Below are 26,405 nucleotides of genomic sequence, written 5' to 3'. Positions count from 1 at the left end.
CTTTATTTAAGTCAAGAGATCAATGCCTTTAATATTCGGAGGGGAAATAAATTTAAATTCTGTATTCAGTCAAATCATAAATTAAAAGTGAGGGCAGGGACTTCCTTGGTGGTTCACTGGTTAGGAGTCCACACTCTCACTGCCAAGGGCCTCGGTTCAACCCCTGGTTGGGGAACTAAGATCCCACAAGCCACGTGGTGTGGCCAAAAAAAAAAAAAAAGTGAGGGCAAAACAAAAGATTCAAAGTTTTCGTCTCATTTATTCTTTCTGAGGAAGTACTTAAGAATGTACTTAAGCTAAACAAGAGTAAAACAAGAAAGAAAAAGACACAGCATCCAGCAGACAGTGGATCTAACCCAGGAAAGCAGCTGTGGAAGGGAAGTCTGTTGGGGGCTCAAGGCACGCCTTAAGAATCAGCTCTCCAGATCAGAGCGAAAAGAGAAGAGCGTTTTGCAAACAGTGTTTCCAGAAGGAAGGAAGGAAATACATAACAAATTATTAAAGTAAATGACTAGGTAATTTCAAACACAGAGTACAGGTCCTCCTCACCCTATGATGAGGTTACATGCAGATAAACCCATCCTAAGTTGAAAATGCATTTGCCACACCTAACCTACACCATACCTCAGTCTAGCCTACCCCGAACGCGCTCAGAACACTAACGTTAGCCTACAGCTGGGCACCACCATCTAACACAAAGCCTATTTTATAATAAAGTGTCGCTATCTCACGCAATTGAATACTGTACTGAATGTGAAAAACAGAATGGCTGTCTGGGTACAGAATGGTTGTAAGTGGTTTGCCCTCGTGATCTCAGGGCTGCCTGGGAGCTGTGAAATACAAGTACGGTACAGCTGACAGAGAAGCTGGGGGACAGCAAAGGACAGAAGAGGTGCTGGGAAGGGAAGGCCGGAGGCTTCTCACCGATACTCTCCCCCAGCAGAGTGATACAACCTATAGTACATGGAATAAGGACTAAAGATTTCGATATATTTAGGATTCCAAAGGCAATTAAGAAAAAAACCCTGGAAATAATAATATAAACATCAAAAATTGGGAGGAGGAGGGAGGGAGGGAGGGTGAGGAAAATGTAAAGGAGCTGAGACTTTCATCTTCCAGTGTGGGAAACTGTAATGTCAAAATTGATAAATCAAGAAAGAGCTGCATAAGCATATTACTCAGTTAAGTGTCTAGAAGAAATCACCAGAAGCACTAACCCCAGAAATTGTCTTAATGGTAGTTACTTCTGGAAGGCAGAACCAGGGTGGGCCAGACAGGCCAGAGCCTGTCTCTACTTGACCGTGTGACTGCACGACTTTGATAAATGCCCCAGCCTACCCCAGACATTCTTATTCAGTAGGTCCAGACTCTGTATTCAGGAAAGCTCCTCAAGCGATTCTGATGACTAACCTCTGCATCCCATTCAGAGCTGAGAAATGATGATTTTATGACCTCATCTGATACCGAAGCCCCCTGAGGTAGGCTAGTCGGCTACTCGATTCCTCATTTCTCATTCAGAGAAACTGAGTCTCAGAGCAATTCCGTGATGTGGCCCTGAGCCTGGGGTACTTCTCGTGTTGGGTGATGCTGGCGCCCTTCCCCACCCTGCTCTGGTGCTGTCCTGGCCGAGACCTGTCTGGCAGGGCTTCCCCTGCTGGTCACGGTTCAAACTGCACTTGTCCTTCAGCTCAGCTGTGCCGGGAGGGCTACGGAGGACACCCGAGGGGACGGGGTGAGAGGCCTGTGCCAGTCTGTGCTGAAATGGAGCCCCGGAGCCTGGTACCGGCCCTGTCCTCCAGTCGTTGGAGGAGACCACATGCCACCCTCCTCTGCCCGCTGGCACTGTCCCGAGTGGGCACCGCACAGCACGGGGCTCCCTTGTCCGCAGGAAGGCAGAACAGAAACAAAAGTCTGCTAGTGCCCCAGACCCAGAGGAAGGCAGGAAGCCTTAATCAAACACTTTTACTTGCAGCAACAGTGACTAGAAACCAAACTTGAGAATGAGGGCAGATCCCTACAATGCACCTGGGGAATATTCTTAGTTCTTCCAAGGACTTGCCAGTTTTTCTTAATTTTTAATTGGGAAATATACTGTAAATATTAAGTGTGTGTGTGTGTGTATATATATATGTAACACACGTATATATGTATATATATACATACACATTTTACATACACACATATATACACACACATATGTACATAAACTATATACTGTTTAAAGACCTAACATAAAATAACATCCATGCATGGAGCACACAGCCCAAGAAACAAATATTACCCGAAGTCTCTGACTTGCCCCGCCAGGGATAATCACTTTGCTGAATTAGGGGTTAATCATTTCTTTTTTTGTCTTCCTAGTTTTATGAGGCATGAATGCATCCCCAAGCAGTGAATTGTTTAGTTCTGCTTGTTTTTCAACGTGATCTAATCGGAAGCAAGGAATCACACGGTGAGTATCTTATGCCTTGCTTTTCCGGCTCTATGCGTGTAGAGCCTTCCTTCCTGACGTGTGTAGCTGGGTGGAGAAGTCCAGTGCAGGATTTACTTACTTACTCTTATTGTTAGTTGTTATCTGGACTGTTTCTAGTTTTTTCTATGCTGCCAGGAAAACTCTAATGGGAGTGGCTGGCCTTTTAAAATGCCCCTCGTCCAGAGCCCCAGGTTTTGCCTCTGTACAGAATACCGGGCCTGTAGCTAGAGTTCTGGGAGTTCCCTGCAACCACGAGAAGATGGGATTCCCAGGGGTCCCTCTGCTCCCTGGCCCGGCCTCACTCACACACAGAAGCCTTCTGCTCTGAACCTGAGATTCCCCACCCTTGCTCTAACAGCAGGGGAAACAATGGCCTTTTCAGAGGCAGAGTCCGGATTTCTGAGTCACACCCCTCTCCCTACTATCTGCCCCCTTCTCCCCAGGTAAGAGAACAGAGTTCTCAATGAAAGGGCTCCATTGATGGCCACAGGGTGTGAAAGCGTGAGAGCCGGAGCAGGAGGGGACCAGGCTCTGCCCTGCCATCTGGCCCACACGGTCCTCGCATTTGCCACATGGCTACAGGGGGAACAAAGGAAACCGGACCGTGGTCAGGGCCAGGCATGTTTCCCTCTGTTACATATATTGTTCCATTTAAGGCTCATATAATTTTAAAGGCGGAAAAACAACAACAAAAGATGACTAACACTTCTGAGTACACACCATATGCCACTGTGCTAAGTGCTTTAGATACCTTATCCCAGTGGGTCATAACCCATGACAGTGGTGAGGAAATTAATTTAGGAGGTTAAGACCAGCACCTAAACAAAAGGAAACAGACAAGACTGGAATGAAGATGAGAATACCAGAGCGTGTCCCATAAACTAAGGGTAAGTACTGTTTTGTGAATTCTTTCTGTACCTTATATTCACATATATTTCTCTCTCTGCACTGGGTCACAATGTAAACTATATATCTCTCACTGTGGATAGAGGCTAAAAAAATCTTAAAACACCCTTTCTTGTCTCATTTCTTTCATAACCATCCTGACGTAGGTTCAGTTACTTACTAATTTAACAAGGAAATAACTGCAGCACTTCCTCAGCTTCATCTGGGCCACACAGCTCGGTCACCAACCACCCACCAGCCTCCCGCTACGCTTTCTCTTTCCTCCCCCAGAACACGTGCTGCAGCCTCAGCCCAGGGCACTCTCCCCGCCCCTCGCACCAGCTCTTTGCACAGCTGGTTCCTTTCCATCCTTCAGGCCTCAGCTTGGGGGTCGTGTCCACAGAGCCCTGGTCCCCAGTCCGAGCAGCCCCTCTCCTGTTCACGGCCGTGTCGATGTGTCTCCTTGTTGCCGTCTGCCTTCCCCACTACGACTCCAAAGGAGGTAACGTCTGATGCCCTCGCCTGTGTGTACCTGGCAGCAGGCACTCCCTAATCTGTTGGTTGAATACAGACACTCAAGTTCTCACAATTGGTAAATGGCAAAGCCAGGATCCCAGCCGGGGGAGGGCGGACCCCTTGACCCCTGCACTATATATGAAAACTACGAAACAGCACCAGTTAAGTGTTAGCGCTTGGCTGGGTCGGACTCCGACGCCCGTGCGCTATTAGGTCAACGGGGTAGGGGGGCCATGAGGACCTCGCTGAACAGCCTTTTGTGGTCGGCTGAGAACTTGGAAGGGATAAGTGAGGAGACAGCAAAACCTCAGGCTAGAAGAGAAGAAGTCTGCCAAAGAACAGAGAAATACCAGAAGTCATCAGAGCAGCCAGCTGAGAAATAAGCTGGTGACTGGGATTGGAGAGGCGGGGCCGAGAAGCCTGAGGACCAAGGCCAAAGGAATACCCTGGCCGTGCTGCCACCTCGTGGCTGTGGAATGCTTGGCCCACAGGAAAAAAAAGAGAAGGGGGCTAGTCTGTGGGTTCATTCTTCAGGGATCATTTACTGAACACCTGACGTGGGCCTGGCTGCTGGGGCCCGGAAATGAGACTGACACGGGTCCAACGTCCAAGGACCGCTGTTCCCTACATGCGGGCAGTGACCCAACCCTGAGAGGTTTACTTCCCCCTTTTCACAGTAGCTTGTGGGGTGCCCCCTCCCCAAAACAAGACTGAGAGGGCAGAGATGACCTCTCATTCATCTCTGAAGCTCCAGCACCCAGCACAGGGCCCAGCACATCAGAACAGTTACAGTGGCTACAATTTAATATGCGCTGGCTTCTAAAGACAGCGCATCAGTTCTCACATTTTACCTCTGAGGTACTTACGAGACCACCAAATGGAGATGTCAAGTCAGTGTTTATTTTAGTATGAGCCTGGGGTTCTTGGAGAGGTCAGAGACAGAGAAATAAATGTGAAAATCACCCACAGATGTGTTCAAAGACCAGGACCTCTCAATGAGTTTCGTGTGCATGTGACTCACCTGGGGTTTTTGCTAAAATGCATATTCTGATTCTGCGGTCCAGAGCGGGCTCTGAGAGTCTGCATTTCTAACAAGCTCTCAGGTGATACCAAGGTTGTTGGTCTACAGACCACACTTTGAGTGGGAAAAATCTGGAACAGAAGTTGACAAACTACGGCCAGAAGGTCAAATCCAGCCTACGGCCTGTTTTCCTACACCCAGCAAGATAAGAGCAGTAGTTTTATTTTTAAAAAGGTTAAAAAAGAAAAGAATATGTGACAGAGACCACTAGTGGCTCACAAAGCCTAATATATTTATCTCTGGTCCTTGATGGAAAAGGTCTGCCAACCCCTGATCTGGTATGTCATCCAGGGACAGGAGGCACAGCAAAATGAGAGAGGGATGCGGGTGGAGCCCTGAGCCAGACTGTTATGACTTCCAAGTTGCCATGCCTAGTTTCAGTAGGAAAAATAAGAATATAATGTACTGTTTGTGTGCTTATGCTAAAAAGACAGTGAGCCCTGGAAAAGATGAGCTAAAACCTAAGGCTCCCAGGTAGGAGTGTACAGCACTGGGGAAGAGGTGCAGACATCTTCGGGGCTGAATGGGGACGAACACCTGTCATCTTGATAATCCACTGCCTCTTTCAGCGCTTACCCTCGAAAAAAATGACAAAAATAGAAAGACGGGGCAGTAGCCACCACCAACTGTGTGCAGCACCACAGAAGCACGTGCTGAAAAAAAAAATAATATGAAAGGGAGTTCTGCAAGGTTGCTTTGTGGAGCAAAACCTTCTGAATTTTGGATGAGGGTGGGGAGGGTGGACAGAGAAAAGGGTAAGGCAAGGGCAAGGGGTGCAGCAGAATAACGGCCCCAGAGCCTGTAGTTTGGGGGCTGCCCCACGTCGTGTTTGACTACAGTGTTTGGCTACTGTCATGCTTCGTCACGCTGGGTTGACGACTATGTCTGCTTAAATGTCAGCGCCTGAGAAAGCAAATACAGCCGTCCATTTCCGTCAACGGGAACCGATCAATCTGGCCCTCTTTCAACAAAGGACCGGGCTCTTTTGCTTCCAGCCGTGAAAAGTTTGCTTGTCTCACATTAAGCATTCACATATATTTCTGAAGGACAACAAGAGAACCCTTTCTTGGGGGTGCAGAAAAGACTAAGTCTATCCAAAAGACCGTGGCAGGATATCTGTAAAGCCAAACTGTTCTTAAATGCTGGAGGACAAATGAAGACAGAAGGATATTATAAAACTGTCCTGAGCTGCAAAGCACATTCCAGAATTTCCTGGTTGGAAGGAACCTTCAAGGTCAACCAGGCTGCCTCATGCTTCCCATGAAGCTGCCTCCTGAATCTAACCGTCTAAAGGAGAAAAGCTCACATCGCGTCTGGCTTTAGGCATCGAATATTCTTCTTCTTCCACTTCTTAATAAATTAAAAAATACTTGCGATCAAAACCAAATCACTGCCTTTTAACCCACAAGCTCCTGCCCTTCTCCACTCCTTCCTCAATCACACTGTCTCCCCGCTAGAAAGTGAGTTCCTTCAGGAAATTAACTGATCTTGCGGCACCCAACACACTGCTCATTCCACAGCCGCGTGGTGAGCAAGTCCTCGGTCGACTAAAAAGATCTCAGTTTTTCTGCCACCTTTTTGCTGTGTGATCTTAGACACACAGCATTAACCTTCCCAAACTGCATTTTCCTCACCTGTGAAGTCCTATCACAATAGGGCTATTCTGAAGACTAAACACAATGACACACGTAGAATACTTAGAATGGTGGCTAGCACAACAGTAAGGGTTTAATAAGTGCTGACAATCATTATTATTCAATTCGTAGATGAAACCGTTCTATCCTGTGAATCACAGTCTCACCCCAAAACACATCACACCAGAACTGGGTTTCTCAACCTCGGCACCATTGCCATTTCTTTGTTGTGGAGGCCCATCCTGTGTTTTGTAGGATATTTAGCAGCGTCTCTGGTCTCCACCTTCTAGGTACCAGCAGCACCCCACCTCCCCAGGTCTGACAGCCAAAAATGTCTTCAGAGATGGCTTCTTCCTCCATAGGGAGCCACTGCACTAGAATATGCAAATCAGTTGTGGAGTGGTCACCACACCCCCTAATTCCCCACCATCCCACTCTCCCCACAGGCAGCCACCTCCACCCCACGTGCTCACCACTCAGTTGCCTTGGAGGGAACAGGTGATAGGTGCTGTAGATATCATTGGAGAACTGCAGCTGGAGCTCAGGGCTGCCCTTCAGGAGCTGGGCAACGTGGTCCACCTGAAATGGTGTCTTCTCCAGGATCACAATGGCATCCTCTCCGTCCCCATCCCCAGAAGCCTCATTAACCTGTGGGTGAGACACCATCAGTGGGCGCAGGGGCAGAACCACAGGTGAGGCCTGGAGAGCAAAGGTAAAAGATGTAAAAGCTCCCAGGGCCTCTGCAATCCCAACACCTGGGATTTCCTTCCCTGCAGTCTTCCCTCTGGGGAAGTCTAGCTGATAGCGCCCATGTTTCTTCTCCCAGAGAAGGCATCTCATCAACCCAAATCCTTGTGACAGCTCTCACATCCTCCTTCTAAAAGATGCAAAGCTTCTCAGCTGTCTTCTATTTCAGGCTCACAAGGCCTCTGTCAAATTCTCCCCATTTTATAGACGAAGAAACTGAGGTCCAGAGATGACTGCTTGCCCAAAGTCACACGAATAGTCAATGTTGAAACAGAAACTAGAATCTGGGTATCCCAACAGGCTTCTAGGTCGAAGGTTCTCATGGCTAAAATCTTCAGCAGGTGCTGCAGACTGAAGACAGGTAGGGGTGAGAGAACCAGACAGAACCTTGTAAAAAACAAGTTGCAGGGACTTCCCTGTTAGTCCAGTGGTTAAGACTCCACGCTTCCAATGCAGGGGGCGTGAGTTCAATCCCTGGCCTGGGAACTAGGACCCAGCACCGCCAAAAAAAAAAAAGAGAGAGACACAGAGAGGCATGGAAGCCTCGGCCAGGTCCCCCTGATGCTCTCAAAAGTGAGAGCTCCTGCCAGGAGTTCTGGAGAACCCTTGGCCAGCGTCCTCACTAGTTCCTGAGGTGGTCTCCAGTCTCTCCTCAGCCCCTGCTGGAAAGCTGAGCACATGGCATTAAGAGGCAGCGGTGTCTGCCTACCTGAAGATACTCTGCTCTCCTGAAGACCAAGGACGGTAACTTTCATCACTAGGTCCCCCGCACCCAGCTCAGTGCTGGACTGTCAGAGCGTGATATGTGGAACTGAATCACCAATTTAATAAACTGTCTCCTCGGCTGGGGCTGGAGTTCTTTATAGCAAGGATCAGACCTCCCAGTCTCTATGTCCCTACCTGGGGCCTGGATGAGCAAGACCGTCCGGCAACACTTGCTGGGTTCCTAGCAACTTACAGGTTTAATGAATGACTGATGACTGCTTAAGGACTTCAACATGTGATTATGAATCGGCAATACACTCTACAAATGTTAGTTTCTTTCAGGAAAAGAGGAATTAGGAAAATTAGCCCTACGCGTGTTAATTCCCTTCATTTCACAGGTAGTCTTGCCTCCTCCACGAACTAACCCCCCTGCATTTTAGTGCACTCTGCCTTCCCCGTTCCCCACCGAGGAAAGTGCTTGGTATTTTCCGAAGAATCTAAAAAAAAAAAAAAAAAAAAAAAAAAAAAAAAAAAAAAAAAAAAAAAAAAAAAAAAAAAAAAAAAAAAAAAAAAAAAAAAAAAAAAAAAAAAAAAAATCCGCCTCCGAGGCGACGATTGGGTCACTCCTTCCCGCATCCCCTCCCCAGGGCTGCCTAATGGTACCTTCCCGTGTAGGAAAATGATTTTGTCCCGCGCAGACTCCCTCAGCACTTTTTTCACTCTAAAGCCGGAGAAAGGTAAGCGGACAGGGGCAGAGGTACCATTCCCAACGCCCGCTTCTTTCCCCTCTGTGCTGAGCGCCTCCGCCTCCTCGGCATCCACTTCGCGCTTTCTCTTGTTGGGCTGCAGCGCTGTGTCCGCCATGCTGCCCGGGGGGGGGATGTGCGCCTGCGCGAACGCGGCCGCGGCCCCGCCCCTCCCGGCCGCCTCCTCCCACCTCAGCCAAGGGGCGGTGACTACAACTCCCGACGTGGTCCGCGCCGGAGTCCGCATCCCTTCCGGCCTTAGGGAGCCTCGGAGCGCTGATCACTGGGATCCACCCGGAACGAGCGTTTTAATTCAAGTTACCTCCCCTTGGTCCCCTGGTGCTAGCCTGCCCGAGTGGAGGCCGGTGCTGAGGGCAGCGAGAAGGCAACAAGTCCCTAAAGAGGCGGGCTAGAGAGGCTGCAGGGGAGAGGGCTGCCCCAGCCTCCCAGGGGCAGGAGCCAAAAGACGCCGTTTGGACTCAATGCGTTGACACTTTGGTTGAATGCACATTTTAATCAGAATTACACCCACATTGATTAGAGTGGAAGGGATGTTTCAGAAATAAATCTGTTGAGCCAATCTATTTCTTGGTCAACTTGTTTTTAGAGCAAGCCCTTAAATCATTTCCAGTTTTCACCCGTTTTCATGTTACAGAAATGTTCATCCTATTAGTACTTTTTGCTGAAAAGAAAGGTAAGTGAACAGGGACTGAAATACATTTCTAAAACCTCTAGCCTGGAGGCTCCTGCCCCTCTGTATCCACGTTACTAAACGGAGCTTGTGTCCGCTCCCCCCAGCCCGCCAGTCTACCCACCCTGGGTTGCGGTGAAGGAAAGTAGCAAGGCTCTCAAGGTAGGGCCAAGCAAGGAGAGTGGGCAGCTCATGCTCAGAAGACTTGAACTCCCTGATGACTTTCAGGGATGCGATTTTAAAGACAAGATGAGGGGGAGGGTCGCGGGGTGCCTGATAGCTCCTGGACTTCTTCTGATTGGTTGGTGGTGATGTAACTAGGTGGTATTTCTGGAGTCAACATCAACCTTCTAGTTCCAGCGAGGCTGGGAGTCTACGCAGTTATGGTCAGCACGCGGTTTGCAGTTAACTTCTTCCACCTGGTGGGGGCTTCAGTCTCTGCAAAATAACTCAGGGATATGGCTCAGGATATTATCTCTAGCCCTGGAGGAGGAACTAAGGGTCCTTGACTTTGTTTTATGGCTAAACTATTATTATTTTTGTCTTGCTTGACTGTTTTCCTTTGTCTCTGCATTTCCTCACTTCTCTGATTCAGCTTGCTCTTTGGAACTCTGGGAAGGCCTAGGAGGCTGAAGTTTTTCTACAGAATTGAGATGGGGGTAGTGCTGGGGTCTGCTCCCAGGAAGGCCTCACAGTGTCCTGCTCCGTTTCACCCACTTTGACCACGTGTCCACCGTGCTACCAGGGTTGTGATTTGCAGCATGAATATGATTCATCCATCGGAGTTTCTTTTCTTTTTTTGGCCATGTAAAATTTTTATTTATAATTTCTCTGCAACCTCCCAGTGCTCGAGCACACCCTTCCAGGGACCAATGGCACATCAGCATCATCTCCTGAGAAGTGAGCTCACCCCTGCTGAAACCTGCCAACTGAAAAAAAAACGCACAATGTAAAAGTTAAAAGTTATATTTTATTTGGGGACCTTACTGAGGACTACAGCCCGGGAGACGGACTGTCAGGATAGCTCTGAGGAGCTGTTCCAAAGAGGTAAGGGAGGAGCCAGGATATATAGGAGTTTTGCTGAAAAAAAAAAATGTAGTTGAACATGAAAAGGTTACTATTAGGGGACTTCCCTGGGGGTCCAGTGGGTAAGACTCCACACTCCCAATGCAGGGGTCCCCGGTTCAACCCCTGGTCAGGGAACTAGATCCCGCATGCATGCCACAACTGAGAATCCCCCATGCCGCGATGAAGGTCCCACGTGCCACAACTAAGACCCGGAGCAGCAAAAATAAATACATACATAAATAATATAATTAATTAATTAATTAAAAAAAGATTACTGCTAATCACAAAAAAGAGACATCTCAAGTTAATGATTTTAGTGCTTGTCTCTGTATGGGAAAATGCAAGAGTCTGGGCTTCTTGGAATTATTCCTTAGATATGCATCTTAACTATCTAGGGCTGGTATGGTCTTTTTCTTCATCCTGAATTCCCCTTAGGGTGCACCATGGGGTGGCTGCGTGGCTGATGGCTTGATGGTGGCAGTATTTGTTGTTTACTGAAATGGCAGGCGACATTTTTTTTTGTCAGCAAACCATTGGTACTTTCTACTCACCACCCTTACTTTTTAAATTTTTTTTAATTTGGTGGGAGGGAGCATATTGGGTTTTCAAAGCCCTGTTGGGTGAGCTTGCACTAGTCCAGTTAAATTTATAGCACTTTCTCTAGCTCCTCTTCCCCGTCCCCCCATAAGCATGAGTGACCAGCTGGGCTATTAGCAAGACTGGTTGAAATATGGTGGCTTTGGTGGAAACTTCAGGAGAGTGAAGTCTCTGCTTTCCAGAAAAATAATTGTCACTCAAAGTGAAATTTTTCTTTGAAATAACTTTTTTTAAAAAAAAAGAAACAGCTCTCAGCCTTAGTGCCATCTCCTGAGAAACCTCCGTGCCATGAGAGTGAAGTAGAGGAGGAAACAAAGGCGCAGGCTCAAGCACAAAAGAAGAAAGATGAGGCAGAGGTCCAAGTAAAATCGTACACCCATGGAGGCCGCAGGAAGCAGAAACAAGGGAAGCCAGAGGCCAGGGATGCTGGTAGAAATTGTTGGGCTGCATACCTACTGTCTAGAACTTGTCTCAGTGGATCTGGAACATGTATTCCCATTATGATTGCCTTGACAACCTTTGAGAGACCCACCTTGCTCACATCAAAACGGCCCCTTTTGGTCCTTTGCCCTGGACCTGTGTCATTCCATACTGGTTCTGTTCTCAGTTGCGGCTGAATGTAATATGTACAGTAAATCATCTCTTTTGCTGTCTTAGCTGAAGAAAAAAAAAGAAAAGAAAAGAAGCATACACTTGGCCCTTGAACAACACAAGTTAGAACTGCAGCGTCTACATATACTCAGATTTTTTTTTAATAGTAAATACTGCATTACTACATGAATCCACAGATACGCGTCCAGAGGGTCAACTGTAGGATTGTAGCTGGTTTTCTACTGCACAGAGGGTCGGCGCCCTTAAGCTCCACATTGTTGGAGGACCAACTGTATAATGCTAATTAGAATATGCATAAGGTCAGAATTCTACTCATAAGAGGGCCTGGCTCAAGGAAAAGATGAGCACATAGGGAGCCTCAGCCCCCAGAGGACCTACTGGAATACCAGACAGCAGAGTGTAAGGGACCTTTACAGCAGTAAATCTTCACCTGGCTTCAGAGGCATTTGTCTGCTGATAATTTTTTAGTTCAGCTTGTTTGGAAACATTAGAAGGCTCTGCACTGTCCTATCCAATAGCCATTAGCCACATGTAACTTTACATTTAAATTAATTAGAATTAAATGAAATTTAAAATTCAGTTCCTCAGTCATACAACCACGTTTCAAGTGCTTGATAGCCACGTATGGCTCGTATCACATTGGACAGCACAGACGTGGAACATTTCCATCACCACAGAAAATTCGACTGGACACTGCTGTATTAGAAGGTTGTTACTGGGAAGCCCTAGTCTATAAGCATCAATCCTTCCATTTTCTTGCGGAATCTCAAAACTCCTCCCTTTTATTTTACTTATTTATTTATTTATTTATTTAGTTTAAAGAAGGACTAGACACTTCCACTTCCGGTAGTATGACAGACTAGATATTCTAAAAACAATCAGCTAAAAACACCTAAACATTCTGGATGCAAAATTTAAAACATCCCTTTGGTTACATTCCTGTGCTCCCAAGAAAATAAAATTTTCAGAAACAAAAAATGTGGGAGCACAAATGTAAAGAATTGTGAAGTCTGGAAGCTGAAGTTCTAAGGGTGATGGCTTGTTTCTAGACATCTAGAGCCTCGGGCTTTAAAATGTGATGTTTAAGGCGCAGATCTGGGCTCATGCAAGCGAGGAGTTGGAAGAGAAAACTTCCCAGCGAGCCAAGATCTCTAAAGGGCCCCCACCTCAATGAAAGGACCAACTACTTAAAAAGTCAAATAAAAGCTGCCCTACTAAACGAGACAAGATGTTTAGGAAACTTATCTGCCTCAACATCTGGCTCCGGAGGGGAGAAGAAAATAAAAAGACAAAAAACCCTGAAAATTTGTAATCCCAGGCCAATCTCCATGCAGGTTTAGAATTCAGATTCATACTGCCTACATGATCCGGGAATTCAAACTGAAAAATCTATTTCAGCCAGTTTTGTATTCTTCACTGTTTATGCCAAATTGACTCCAGAAGAAATGAAAAATCTAAATAGATCTACAACTCTTTAAGATACAGAAACTGGAGTTTTAAGTCCGCCCCACTCCCTCCCTTGCAAAACACGCTAGGTCCAACTGCATTTACAGATTAGTCTACTAAACATTCAAGGAGCAATTAATTCCAAGCTTTAACTCACCAATGAATAGAAAAAAGGGACCACTCCCCAATTATTTTAGAAAGCTGATATAACCTTGATAACAGAGCCAGAAAAGGATAATACAAGAAAGGATAATTATGGGCCCATCTTACATACGGATATAGACGTAAAATCATAAAGAAAATGTTAGCAATCTGAATCCTGCAATTTAAACAAAGGTAATAATACATCACGATCAAGATAAGTTTACCCCAGGAATGTAAGACCAGCTTAACATTAGAAAATCTAATGTTATTCACTGCATTACCATTTAAAAGGGGGGAAAAAACCATCATTTCAGTAGATGCGGAAATTTCAGAATATATTTCAAACCCATTCAACGTAAGTAAAACTCATAATCAACCAGAAACAACAGGAAACTTACAGCTTGTTAAAAAAATATGTACCAAACCCAAAACGTACAACAGTTACCACACATAATGGTGAAATGTTTGAAGCATTCCCTTTGAAATCATAATTTAGACAAAGTTGTCACTTTCAATATCTTACTGGTGGTCCTAGGCAGCAGAGAAAGACAAGTTTTTGTTTTGTCTTGCAAATTATATGATTGTCTTTATAGAAACCCAACAAAATCTATAGTCTTATAGAATAAATAATTCAGTAGTTTGCTTATATTAAATCAATATGAGGGACTTCCCTGGTAGTGCAGTGGTTAAGACTCCACGCTCCTAATGCAGCGGGCCCGGGGTTCAATCCCTGGTTGGGGAAGTAGATCCCACATGCATGCCGCAACTAAAAAAAAAAGATCCCGCATGCCGCAACTAAGACCCAGTGCACGTAATGAGAAGCCAGCGCACCGCAACGAAGAGCAGCCCTCACTCAGCGCAACTAGCGAAAGCCCGCGCGCAGCAACGAAGACCCAACGCAGCCAAAAACAAATAAATAACTTTATAAAAAAAAAAAAAAAGACCCAGTGCAGCCAAAATAAATGAATGAATGAATAAATAAAAATATTTTTTTAAAAAACCCTTTTACAGTAGCAACAGAAAATACGACATACTAAGGAATAAATCTCATAAAAAATGTGACTGACCAATATGGAAAAGATTTATAAAGTTTTATTGAAATACATTTAAAGACATGAATAAATGGAGGCATGCCATTTTTATTAGGAGAAAGATTCAATATCATTAAAACATCTATCCTTCCCAAATTAATCTCTCAACTCAATGTAAGTCCAATAAAAATATTAACTGGCCTTTTCCTGGAATCTGACAAACTGAATAAACAATTTATATGAAAGAGTAAAGGAACAGGAAGGGTGGAAGTGATTTTCATGATTAAGAGGAATGGGAAGAGCTGACTATTACGTTATCCAGGTTTACTAACAACAACAGTACGTAAGCCACGGTGCCACTGACACAGGGATACATCAACAGACAAAGGGAGGAGGCTGGAGACCCAGGAGCAGACCCTCACGTATGACAACATATAACAGCAGTGACATCACAATCAGTGGGGAAAGGATGGACTAGTCAGTAAATAATGGCTACTCAAATGAAAAAAAAAAAAAAGTATCTCTAACTTATAAACCAAGAGCAACAAAAACAAACCCAAACAAAACATCCAGGTGGATTAAAGACCTAAATGTGAAATACCTCCAGAAGAAAATACAGGAGTAGGGAAGATTTCCTAAAGAAGACACAAAAAGCACAGACTACAAAGTAATAGATAAAAGTTTTCACATTAAAAAATAAAGCTTCTGTTCTTTAAAAGATACTGTTATATGGTGGTCATTTTTTTTAAACTTCTAATAATTTAGAGAGACATACTTAAATATTTAGAATAAAATAATGCCTGTGATTTGCTTCAAAATGATCTTCGGGTGACTAATGGGTAGGGTTATTATTAATAAAAGCTTATCTCTGAGTTGGTAATTGTTGAAACTGGGTGATAGGTATATGGGGGTTCATCAAACTTCCTCCTTCCTTTTAGTGTATGATATATATATTTTTTTTATAAAAAAGGCAAAAGGAAAAAAAGAATATCATGACAATGGGATACCAGTGTTCATCAACCAGCTTATTAAACACTTAAAAAACTGATAAGTTTAGGGAATTTCTTCGCAGTCCAGTGGTTAGCACTCGGTGCTCTCACTGCCGGGGCCCGGGTTGAATCCCTGGTCAGGGAACTAAGATCGCACAAGCCGTGCAGCGTGGCAAAAATATAAAATTTTAAAAATCTGATAATTCTAAATGTTATCAAGAACATAAAAAAGTGGCAACTCTTATGCACAAATGGCAGGAACATAAATTGCACAACCAATCTGGAAGAAAATTTGGTATCTCCTACCAAAACTGAAGGTGCGCACTCTTCCCTACCCAGCTGTTCTCCACCTAGGTTAAATCCTAGAAAATCTTGCTCTTGGAAATATACACAAGAATAAAAGTGCTCACAGGCTCATTGTTTTCAACAGCAAAAAAACTGGAAACAACCAAATGTCCACTTGTAAAAATATGTGCGACTGAATAGTGGTATATTTACATAACGGAATGAAAGTGAATTTACTGCAGCTCCATGAATCAACATGGACACATCTTACAAACATGGCAAAAAAAAAAAAGGGAATTTGCAGAATATAACACCATTTATGTAAAGTGTAAAGCCATGTAAAAGTTAATATATTGTCAGGGATGCATACATATGCAATAAATTTCTAGAGAAAAGCTAAGAATGATAAATTCAGAATAGTGGTTACTTCTGGTGGGAGTAGAGAAGAGAATGTAACGGCACAAAGGGAGCAACATGGGGATTGTGAGGCTTGGTTTCTAAGCTGTGTGTTGAGTACGTGAGTGTACACTGCATTATTCTTTAGTCCTTTTGTATGTAATAAGATAATTTGTAATTAAAAATAAAATTTTTTCACAATATATACAAATAGCGAATCATGTACAGTTAAAACTAATATGTTATATGTCAATTATATCTCAATTTAATATATATATATATATACATTTTTTTCAGTAAAAGGAGGAGATGTGGTAGGGGGAAGAGGGAGAAGAGACACAAAAGTACACATCAGGGGAATCATAAATTCACTTCAGTTCAACAACCAAGTTTTACTAAGAACAGATGAATGAAACTCTGCCTGTCCTGCAAGGTAGACAATCATCTGCCATAAGAAATACGCTGATTCCTCTGAGTGCAGAGGTGAAGGAACTACTGTAAAAGCAGGAGTTCTGGCCAGACGCCTGATGAGGCCCCCATATGTCAGAGCATTGGTGGGTGGGCTTTTGATCCCAGCTAAAGGGTCTGAGCTTTCCTCCTCTTCACCCCACCTGCTCCCTCCCCTCTTCTGTCCCCTCTTCAGACTCATTTCTAGGTGTGAGTCTTTAATGACAGGCATGCAGTGAAAACAAATATAGGACAGTATTTGTCCTGTAGACGTGCTGAGGACATCTTCCACGCAGCTTTCGGAAGTGAACGACTCACTGGGAGATGCCGGCAAGAGTGTGAGTGTGAAAGACGCTTTACCTGTTGTTCTCTCCTGACACCTGTTCAGGGCTTCCCCAGGCAACTGGGAAAACCACCCAGCTGAGGCGAGCAGTCCAGGCTTCCAGCTCCTTACTCAGGTGAGTCACCTCTTCAGGAGGAAGGCACCTAGACACCAGTGCCCGATTCCAGGGAAAGAAGACATAGGCACGATGTGCCAGGCTTCACGTCCAGTCACGCAGGAGGCAACACGTGGGTGATGTCTTGGTATCACACTTCCTTCCACCTCCACTTTCTGGCTTCCCCAGGCCTTCCTGGGGGGGTTCCCCAGCTCCCTCACAGCCTTCCTGGGGGAGTCCCCAGCTTCCCCAGGCCTTCCTGGGGGAGTCCCCAGCTTCCCCGGGGCCTTCCTGGGAGCCCACGGTTATGGAGGCCACAGACAATCTGATCCCAGGGTCACATACAAAGTGCTGCAAACTCACTCCTCACAACTTGGCACATCTATGGAACCCAAGGTCCTAGGCCCTCTCACTCCATTTCCAGCTTTGCTCCAACTGTCTGCATCCATGTTGATGTAAGAAGTGTCAGCTGAGGGTCTGCAGATCTGAAAGGGATGAAAGAGAATCACATGGTTTGTCACCCTCCTCAAATCCCAGCATCTGTTTCCCCCACATGTCCCTGCCTTCGCTACCTTTTAATCTATTTTACTTCTAAACCCACTGTAAAATAACGCCCCTCCCTGGATACGCTTATGGTAGGCAATTCTTTCCTATTATTTTATACCTGTTTGCGTTACTAAACCAGGGTCCCTCCTGGCATTTTCCCAGCTCGTGGTGGCCATCTCCAACCTGACCTCAGTGAGAGAAACCTAATACTATTAATACTAATAATGATAATAGTGACATATTTATTGAGGACTTGATAATGCACTAGGCCCGGCCTGTCACAAGTACTTTACATGTGCCAGGCCACATTCTGAATTTACTTAGTGTACATACTTATTTAGGTATATAGTTTCATTCTCATTTAACCAATGAGAAAACCCAGGCACAGAGCAGTTAAGTAGCTTGTCCAGGTGACACAGTTTTTTTCCAGAGCCTGCATTCTGAACTACAGGCAGACCTCAGAAATATTGCAGGTTCAGTTCGAGACCACCACGATAAAGCAAATATTGCAATAAAGTGAGTCACAAATTTTCTGGCTTCCCAGTGCATATAAAAGTTATGTTTACACTTTTCTGTAGTCTATTAAGTGTGTAATAGCATTATGTTTTTAACAACAATGTACGTGCCTTCACAGAGAACTATATTCAATATCCTATGATAAACCATAATGGAAAAGAATATTTTAAAAAAAGAATGTGTATATATATGTATATCTATATCTGAATCACTTTGCTGTGCAACAGAAACTAACACAACCTTGTAAATCAACTACACTTCAATAAAAAAATTGATTAAAAAAACAATGTACATGCCTTAATTTAAAAATGTTATTACTAAAAAAAAATGCTAATCATCATCTGACAACGCAGGGTTGCCACAGACCTATTTGTAAAAAAAAAAAAAAGCGCAGCATCTGCTAAGTGCTCTAAACTGAAGCCTGTACTAGGCCACATTGGGTGTCTCCTAAAAGCCCAAGTAGAGCAGGCGCTACGGCTGAAGCCCCTTCCCCTTCTCCCTTCCCCGTAACTTACACCGTGTGACAGCCTCCTTGACTTGGCGAAAGCCACCGTCGGGACCCCAGCCGTTCACAAAGTACATGAATCGGAGCTCGGCGGGGTAGGCGGCTCTGCTGAGGCCTGACGACATCAGAGGGATGGTGCGGCCCTCCGCCCCGGGGGCCTCGCTCAGCGCCTGCAGCATCTGGTACCTGCACCACGGGTCCCGGAGGAAGCCCGGTGTGATGAGCAGCACGCGACAGTGGCTGTTGCTCAGCGCCTGGCACAGCTCGGACACTATGGCGCCGCCGGGGGTTGCGTCGCGAAGCTGCAAGAAGCAGCGCAGGCCGGCAGTGCTGCCCTCCAGGTAGGAGACCAGCTCCTGGGCGGCCGCCAGGTCCTCCTCGCTGTGGCACACGCACACATCATAGTCCTTGCTCCAGCGGCCGCCGCCGCTGCTGCTACTGCTGCCGTGGGCGCCCGAGTGTGTCGGTGGCGGGGTGGGAGACACCTCTGAGCTGGGGCCCAGGGGTGGGGGCCTGTCCGAGGAGCTCGGCTGTGAACCGTCACTGCGGGTGTTTTCTGGGGAGACGGGCGTCTTTGTGGGCTTTCTCGACAGGGCCTGCCTGAACCAGTCTGCGGGGAAGAAACACTGCTCAGGCCTGGAGTTTTCAGCAGGGGTCTCCTGGCGACCCCCCAGAGAGGAGCCACCGCGGGGAGGAGGTCAGCCCATCTCCCCTGTCCACCTTCTTCTCACAACTGCTGCTCTGCTACTGTGTACATCCCTCAGGACTTGTCCCAAAGTTTCCCTTATCTTTAAAGGTTTCGGGAATACATAAAAACTCTGGCAGTTTTATAAGTCGGCAGGGATGTAATGCCGGCCTGTCTTACCGTACTGCATATTCTGAAGTTGCTAAGAGAATAGATCTTAAAAGTTCTCATCCCAAGAAGAAAATAAATCTGTAACTATGTATGGTGATGGATGTTAACTAGACTTATTGTGATGATTACTTCACAATGTATGCTCATACTCATTATGCTGTACACCTGAAACTGACAGAATGTTGTATGTCAATTATACCTCAATAATTTTTTGTAAAGCTTTTGGTATAACAACAACATGAGGGGGGAAAAAGGAAGAAAGGAAAGGAGGGAGGGAGGGAGGGAGGAAGGAAGGAAGAAAGAAAAGAACTCTGGCTGTTTCACAAGCCTGATTGGGAAAGATGGCTTTGCTCCACACTCTTCAGTTGCTGGTACCCCCCTAGCCTATCCTAACCAGAACTTCCCACAAGCTGACTAGTCAACCATCTGTGAGTCAGTAAGTAGAGCTACGTTAAGCTGGTAAAGATCAATTAGTCCCCAAACCCACTTTCAGCATTGAGGGGAGGTGGATTTAGATTAAGGGGCTACCCACTATGGGAGGGAGAGAGCCAGGGATTGTCATCTGTTTGGCCCTGAGAAATCCTAGCTTGTTGCTAAATGGGTAAAACGGAAATGTGCAAGAGGACCACTCACTGCCCAGGGTACCTGAAGACCTTAGAGCTGAGTGATCCGGGGCCACACTTTGGAGTGGGGCACAGAGATTTGATTGTGGACCTGCTACTTGCTTTCTATACGATCATAAGCAAGTCAGTCTGTGTCTCCACTTTCTCTTCTGTAAAATGGGTTCATTTTAGTTGTTGTTGAAGTCCAGCAGAGATAATGCAGCGTCTGGCATATTGTGAGTACTCCAAATGGTTTCAGCTCAGCTTCCCCAGCTTTTGACCGGGACAGAACGTGTGGTGTCCCGGAGGTTGATTTGTTTTTTTCTCTCTGCTTGGCTCCTACCTCTGAATGGTTCAGGGCGATTTAGTTAAAAAGAGACACCCTGTTAAGCACTCAGCACAGTGGTTTCCAGGCTGGGAAGACTAGCTGAGCACACTTGGGAAAGCTGTGAGCCAAAAGGACCGAAGGCTCCGTGATGCACGCCCCCTCACTCCCCACAGAGCCTGTGGGCACTGAGGTCAAAGCAGGACCCCGCCACGCCCACCCCGTCAGCCTCCCTGCGTCTCTCCAGGGCCTGTGTTTGGGGGCCAGGCAGCCTCCTGGAATTAGGAGTCTGTGTCCACTCACCAGCCATTTTGCCCAGAGGCTTTTTGGACCTGGAACGAGGAGCTGGCACGGAGGTTGATGATGCCATAGTCGTGGGCTCCAAACTAACCCCATGAGATCAGGCATTGGTAAAGTGGGAGAAGGGAGCGGACCCAGTCTTGACCTCATCCAACATCCATCCTACAAGAGACAGAGAGAAAGGATCACAAAAGCTGTACTGAACCTTACTCCCAGTCCCAGTGGGTGGGCTCTGGCATTTCTTTCTCTCTTGGTGCCTGACAGAGGCTCAGTCTCTAAATCGGTCCCTCATCCCTTAGGGGATTAGGGACAGACACCACTGGGATCAGGGCTGGTTGCTAGCTGAACCCCGATCTGTGTAGCCATCAGACTTACAGAGTATGAGCTCAGCATGACCAGCAGAGTGACTGTTCTCTGCGCCACCTGGCCAGGGTTGCATTCGGGATCTGGGGAAGGGCAGCTGGCAGGCAGCTCCTTGTAAGAACTTCCTGTGTAAATGCTGAAATCAGAGAAGAAGGTCTGTTACTATTTGGACAAATAATTATGTATCGAGGTAGACAGATGTTGAGCAGTAGAGAGAGAGCACGTGTAAGAAACCTTGGGGGACTTTTCCTCCAGGTCTGCCTTCCCCTGAATAACTCCCTCTCTCCATCCACCCACCTATCCTCCCTCCACTCCCTCCCTCCCTCTCTCCCTCCCTCCCTCAGCTGTGCATAGTGGTAAAGGCTGCAGACTCTGCAGGCAGAGGTCCTAGATCTCATCTCTTATGAACTGTGGCCTCTGGTAAACTACTTTACTCTTGCTAAACTTTAGCTTTTTTGTTTTGTTAAATTTATTTTATTTATTTATTTTTGGCTGCATTGGGTCCTCGTTGCTTGCTGCACGCAGGCTTTCTCTAGTTTTGGTAAGCGGGGGCTACTCTTTGTTGCGGTGCATGGGCTTCTCTTCGCGGTGGCTTCTCTTGTTGCCAAGCACGGGCTCTAGGGCGCGTGGGCTTCAGTAGTTGTAGCACACGGGCTCAGTAGTTGTGGCTCGCGGGCTCTAGAGCACAGGCTCAGTAGTTGTAGCACACGGGCGTAGTTGCTCCGCGGCATGTGGGATCTTCCCGGACCAGGGCTCGAACTCGTGTTTCCTGCATTGGCAGGTGGATTCTTAACCACTGCGCCACCAGGGAAACCCTAAACTTTAGCTTTTCCATCTGTGAAATGGAAATAATACTACAGCCTGCTCAGCATTACTGTGAAGATTACATGAGATGATTTATGTAAAATGCATGGCATAGAATGCTCCGAAAATAGTGTGGGTTAGTATGTATTTAAAATTATCTAGATATTGGAGGGATCTATTCAATGTTATTCCAAATTCCGGAAGGTTTTTGGTTTGGTTTTCTTTTTTGGGGGGAGGGAGGAGAGAAGGGATTGTCAAATGGCATCTAAATTTTTTTTTTTGGGGGGGGGGGGCGTTGGCGGGCCTCTCACTGTTGTGGCCTCTCCCGTTGCGGAGCACAGGCTCCGGACGCGCAGGCTCAGCGGCCATGGCTCACGGGCCCAGCCGCTCCATGGCATGTGGGATCTTCCCGGACCGGGGCACAAACCCGTGTCCCCTGCATCGGCAGGCGGACTCTCAACCACTGCGCCACCAGGGAAGCCCTGGCATCTAAATTTATATGGAAATGCAAAGGACCATTAGATGGGCAACTTGCCATGGCCATGTTCTCTTCCCACCACAATGACCTGATGTCCCTGATGGTGGAGGCTCTTTCTGCCTAGGTTTCTGGGAGGATATTGTGTGGAGCAGAGCCCACCCTGGTCCAAGATGGAGCCACTGTGTTCTAGTGGCTTCTGAAGATGAAGGGCTGGTGGAGAACTTGGTTCTAGAGCAAGGACTGCTTTCTCACTATTTGATGGATCTACAGAGGTCAAAACAAGCCCCCCCCCCCCACCTCCCCGGGAACTCACAGAGAAAACAGCTTGTCTGAATAGACGCGCTGAGATAAGAGTTTTCAAATTTTAAAGAGTGTCCTTCAATGTTGGACAAAAATGCTTCATTCTGCTAAATGCTGAACACCCTTATGCCAAGCTGATGAAGAGAAGACAAGAGGTACTGATGATTCATGAAAATATATCAAAGTTCAAAAAAAAGGAGAACTTCAGCTGCAGCAGTAGCGGGTGCAGCGGTGCGGGAGCAGAAGCAGGAGTGAGACGGACTCGGGACCAGAAGCACATTTGAAAGAGCAAAGCAGAGAGCTGCTAAGCGAGCCAAAAAGACGTGAAAAGGGGAACATTAACAAGGACATGCGTTTCTTTTCCTACCTAATATTCTTTGGATTTCAGCCCCTAAGTGGTAAGATTGAGGCAGTGCCTGGTTAACCACTGTTAGGTTTTGAAATCCTTTTCCTGGTCAGGAGTCGCAGTTTCTTGACATCTTCATTTCAACCATTCGAGATGTCCTTCCCCTTCCCACCCCGCCCCCAGCAGTAGACACAATGTTACTTGCTTTTTATATTATTTAAATCTTTTTTTCAATTGTGTTTTAATTTGAAAATTCATTATTTGGCCTTGATAGACTTACAAACTGGAGAATCATTTGATATTTTTAATGACAGCCTAAAGGTTCAAAATTAACATAACACTTTACTTAACAGATGTAGATAGATCTAAGTTTCAGTTTCTCATTTTATCAAATGACATGCCCTTTTGGCGATACATGCTGATTTGGGGTAGCTGCCTTTTTTCATTGCTTGTTTAAGAAGAAATCCAATTGCCCAACAGCCACTGGAAGTGGATTGGTATAAGCCCTAGTGACTGATGTTACGGAAAAGTTCAAACACAGGAAATAGCATCTTTGACAAAGGATAATTGAGCAAGAAAGACCAGTTCCATGAACTGTATACACTATCTACTTCCTAGAGTCTAAACCATACTGCATTTTCCTTGTTATTTTTTCAGTTCTGTACAGCTGAGGCTGTGGAGCAATCCATCCAAATACGATTAATCTTTACTCTTTACAAGATTTAATAACGGTCTATATCGAGATATGGTCGAGATATGGGAGACATAGTTGTCAGGCAGGTGAGAAGATAATGAACCCAAATCTCCAACTGGAAGCTCTCATCCCTCACTCTGTCTATTCTCTGATTTGTTATGTAGTCACTTTTCCCTGTGCTTTTAAGACGTTCATCCAGTAGAATGATATAGACCTAAATACCTACTTTGTAGATAATTACAAAGACTTGATAGAAGATTAGTAAAGAGCTTCTTCAAAAGAAAAAGAAAACGCAGTAGCCTGTCACCATCAGTGTTTCTAGAATATGCTTTTTCAACACTACATGAAGGAACTTAATATGCGAGGTAAATACTGTAAAGTTTCGCTGTATAAAATCCAAAGTGTATTAAGTACTATTCAATATCTAACTGGTCTCCAATATCTATTACATAGGGAATGTTCTGAAACCTATGAAGACGTATGATTATGTATCTTATAGAATTCATATCCCATTTCTGTTAAGCTGGAATCACTGTCTGTGGTGACAGCACAGTGGTCCCCAAAGACACCCACATCCTAATTCTCAGAAACAGTGAAAATAAGCTACCTTACTTGGCAGAAGCTGACTTTGCAGATGTGATTAAGGGTCTGGAGATGGGAAGATTAGCCTGGATTATCCAGGTGGGCCAAATGTAATCCCAAAGGTCTTAGAAAAGGAAGACAGCAGGGTCAGAGTGAGAGAAGAGATGTGACAACAGAAACAGAGGTGGGTGTAGCGTGGGGCTGTGAGCAAGGAAGGTGGCAGCCTCTAGAAGCCGGAAAAGGCAAGGACCTGGATTCCTCCCTAGAGCCTCCAGAAGGGATGCAGCCCCACTGATCCACTTCAGACTGTGACTGCTACAACTATAAGATAATCAATGTGTGTGGTATGAATCCACTACGTTTGTGGTACTTTATTACAGAAGCAATAGGAAACTACTACACCATGTTTGATTGTATGTGAGGCTAACGAATGGGGAAAGCATTGAATCTGAGCGCTAAAAACTGGTCTGCTTGGGACTTCCCTGGCGGTCCAGCAGTTGAGGCTCTGCGCTTCCACTGCAGGGCGGGGTGCAGATTCGATCCCAGGTCTGGAACTAAGATCCCTGCGTGTCATGTGGTGTGGCCAGAAAGTAAACAAACAAACAAAAAACTGGTCTGCTTAAAGATTTAAATTGTTTGAGGGAGTTTTTCACTTCTTTGATGGATAAATTATTATCTACTCTTCATGTGATTTTTGACTTTAAGAACACCGGTTTCAAAGGCTCCAACACTGGCTTCTCAAACATTTGCTGAAACACTTGTCAGGGCGGATGCGTTAGAACTTGCAGGACAATATCCATTAAAGTGCTGCAATTAATTGTTAATAGCTAGAGAGGCACAATATAGTGTTTCTGAGGAGTTACGGACTGTGGTGGACAGACCCTAAGGTAGTTCCGTGTTCATACCTGTGAGTGTGGGCAGGACCCATGACTTCTTACCAATAGAATATGGCAAAGGTTGTAGTTTGTCACTCACATGATTTTGTTATTCTGTAGGGTGTGTGTGTTTGCATATGTATATAAATGTATATATACATCATATATATAGTAACAATCGTGTGTGTGTATAGGTGTATATACATACAATACATACATATGGTATGTATATTTGCTATATAAGATGTGTATAGGGCTTCCCTGGTGGCGCAGTGGTTGAGAGTCCGCCTGCCGATGCAGGGGATGTGGATTCGTGCCCGGCTGGGCCTGTGAGCCATGGCCGCTGATCCTGTGCGTCCGGAGCCTGTGCTCCGCAACGGGAGAGGCCACAGCAGTGAGAGGCCTGTGTAACGCAAAAAAAAAAAAAAAAGATGTGTATATATAAATATAACATATAAATGAATATTATGTACATATGTACGTATGTGCATGGGTGTAGGTGTGGGTGTAAAAATTCATCTTAGCAGACTGGAGAGAGACTTCCTTGCTGACTTGGAAGAATTTCCCATGTCATGAGAGGGCAAAGTGTCAAGGAACTCCAGGTAGCCTCAAGAAGCCAAGAGTGGTGTCCAGCTGATGGCCAGCAAGAAAGCAGACCTCAGTCCTACAACTTCAAGGAGGGGAATTCTGCCAACAAACAACAACCTGAGTGGGCTTAGTAGTGGGTCCTTCCCCATTTGCATCTCTGATGGCACCGCAGCCCTAGCTAACACCTGGACTGCGGCTGGGTGAGACTCCAGCCGGGACTCAGCCAAGCCTTTCATGGGCCCTTGACCCACAGAAACTATGAGATAACAAATAGGTGTTGGTTTAAGTTGCTAAATTTGTAGTAATTTTTCATGCAGCACAGAAAATGAATACAGGGACCAAACAAAATGATGGGTTAAAATGCCAGTTCCCGGGCCCCATCCCAAATCTACTGAATCAAATCTCTGGGTGTAAGGCTTGGGAATGTGATTTTTAAACAAGTACCCCCGGAATTCCCTGGCGGTCCAGTGGTTAGGACTCAGCTGTCTCACTGCCAGGGCCCTGGGTTTGATCCCTGGTTGGGGAACTAAGATCCTACAAGCCGTGCAGTGCGTCACAAAAAACAAACAAACAAAAAAAACCCAAAAAGCACAAAACGAAAAACAAGTACCCCAGGATTCTGATGTAACTAAGGATTGATCTAGTGGGCTGCAGCCGTGGCTCCTAAACTAAGCTGTATATCATTATCACCTAGAGAGCTTTTAAAAATATAGCTGCCCCTGTAAATTCTTATTCAATAGTTCAGAAGTAGGGCCCCCAAATCTGTATTTTTTTTTTTTTTTTTTTTTTTTTTTT

At 45.7% G+C, this 26,405-nt stretch overlaps 2 protein-coding genes across 2 annotated transcripts in view; both read right to left on the bottom strand.

The window, feature by feature from the left end:
- DCPS (decapping enzyme, scavenger) overlaps positions 1 to 8,925 on the bottom strand; it is a 32,983-nt gene extending 24,058 nt beyond the window's left edge. The window contains exons 1-2 of the mRNA XM_007463623.1: positions 8,705 to 8,925; positions 7,063 to 7,237 (exon numbers count right to left, since the gene is read on the bottom strand). Coding sequence (XP_007463685.1) covers positions 7,063 to 7,237; positions 8,705 to 8,905 — 376 coding nt within the window. The 5' untranslated portion in view covers positions 8,906 to 8,925. The remainder of the gene's footprint in view (positions 1 to 7,062; positions 7,238 to 8,704) is intronic.
- Positions 8,926 to 17,354: 8,429 nt separating this feature from the next.
- On the bottom strand, positions 17,355 to 20,691 carry TIRAP (TIR domain containing adaptor protein). Its single transcript, XM_007463622.1, has 3 exons — positions 20,584 to 20,691; positions 18,508 to 19,107; positions 17,355 to 17,415 (listed from the first exon to the last, which is right to left on the bottom strand). The coding sequence occupies exons 1-3, from the start codon at positions 20,648 to 20,650 to the stop codon at positions 17,396 to 17,398; spliced, it is 687 nt and encodes a 228-aa protein (XP_007463684.1). The 5' UTR covers positions 20,651 to 20,691; the 3' UTR covers positions 17,355 to 17,395.
- Positions 20,692 to 26,405: the final 5,714 nt, after the last annotated feature.

The sequence above is a fragment of the Lipotes vexillifer genome, unplaced genomic scaffold (genome assembly GCF_000442215.2).
Source record: "Lipotes vexillifer unplaced genomic scaffold, Lipotes_vexillifer_v1.1 scaffold442, whole genome shotgun sequence".
Lineage (NCBI taxonomy): Eukaryota > Metazoa > Chordata > Mammalia > Artiodactyla > Lipotidae > Lipotes > Lipotes vexillifer.
This window is presented reverse-complemented; position numbering and strand designations above follow the sequence as displayed.

Excerpts from the sequence above, each read along its gene's own strand:
- TIRAP (XM_007463622.1), bottom strand. The coding sequence starts at position 20,650 with ATGGCATCATCAACCTCCGTGCCAGCTCCTCGTTCCAGGTCCAAAAAG. Across the intron at positions 19,108-20,583 it reads GCCTCTGGGCAAAATGGCTG|ACTGGTTCAGGCAGGCCCTG; the intron begins GTGAGTGGACAC and ends TCTTCCCCGCAG. Across the intron at positions 17,416-18,507 it reads CAAGGAGGCTGTCACACGGT|ATCTGCAGACCCTCAGCTGA; the intron begins GTAAGTTACGGG and ends CATCCCTTTCAG.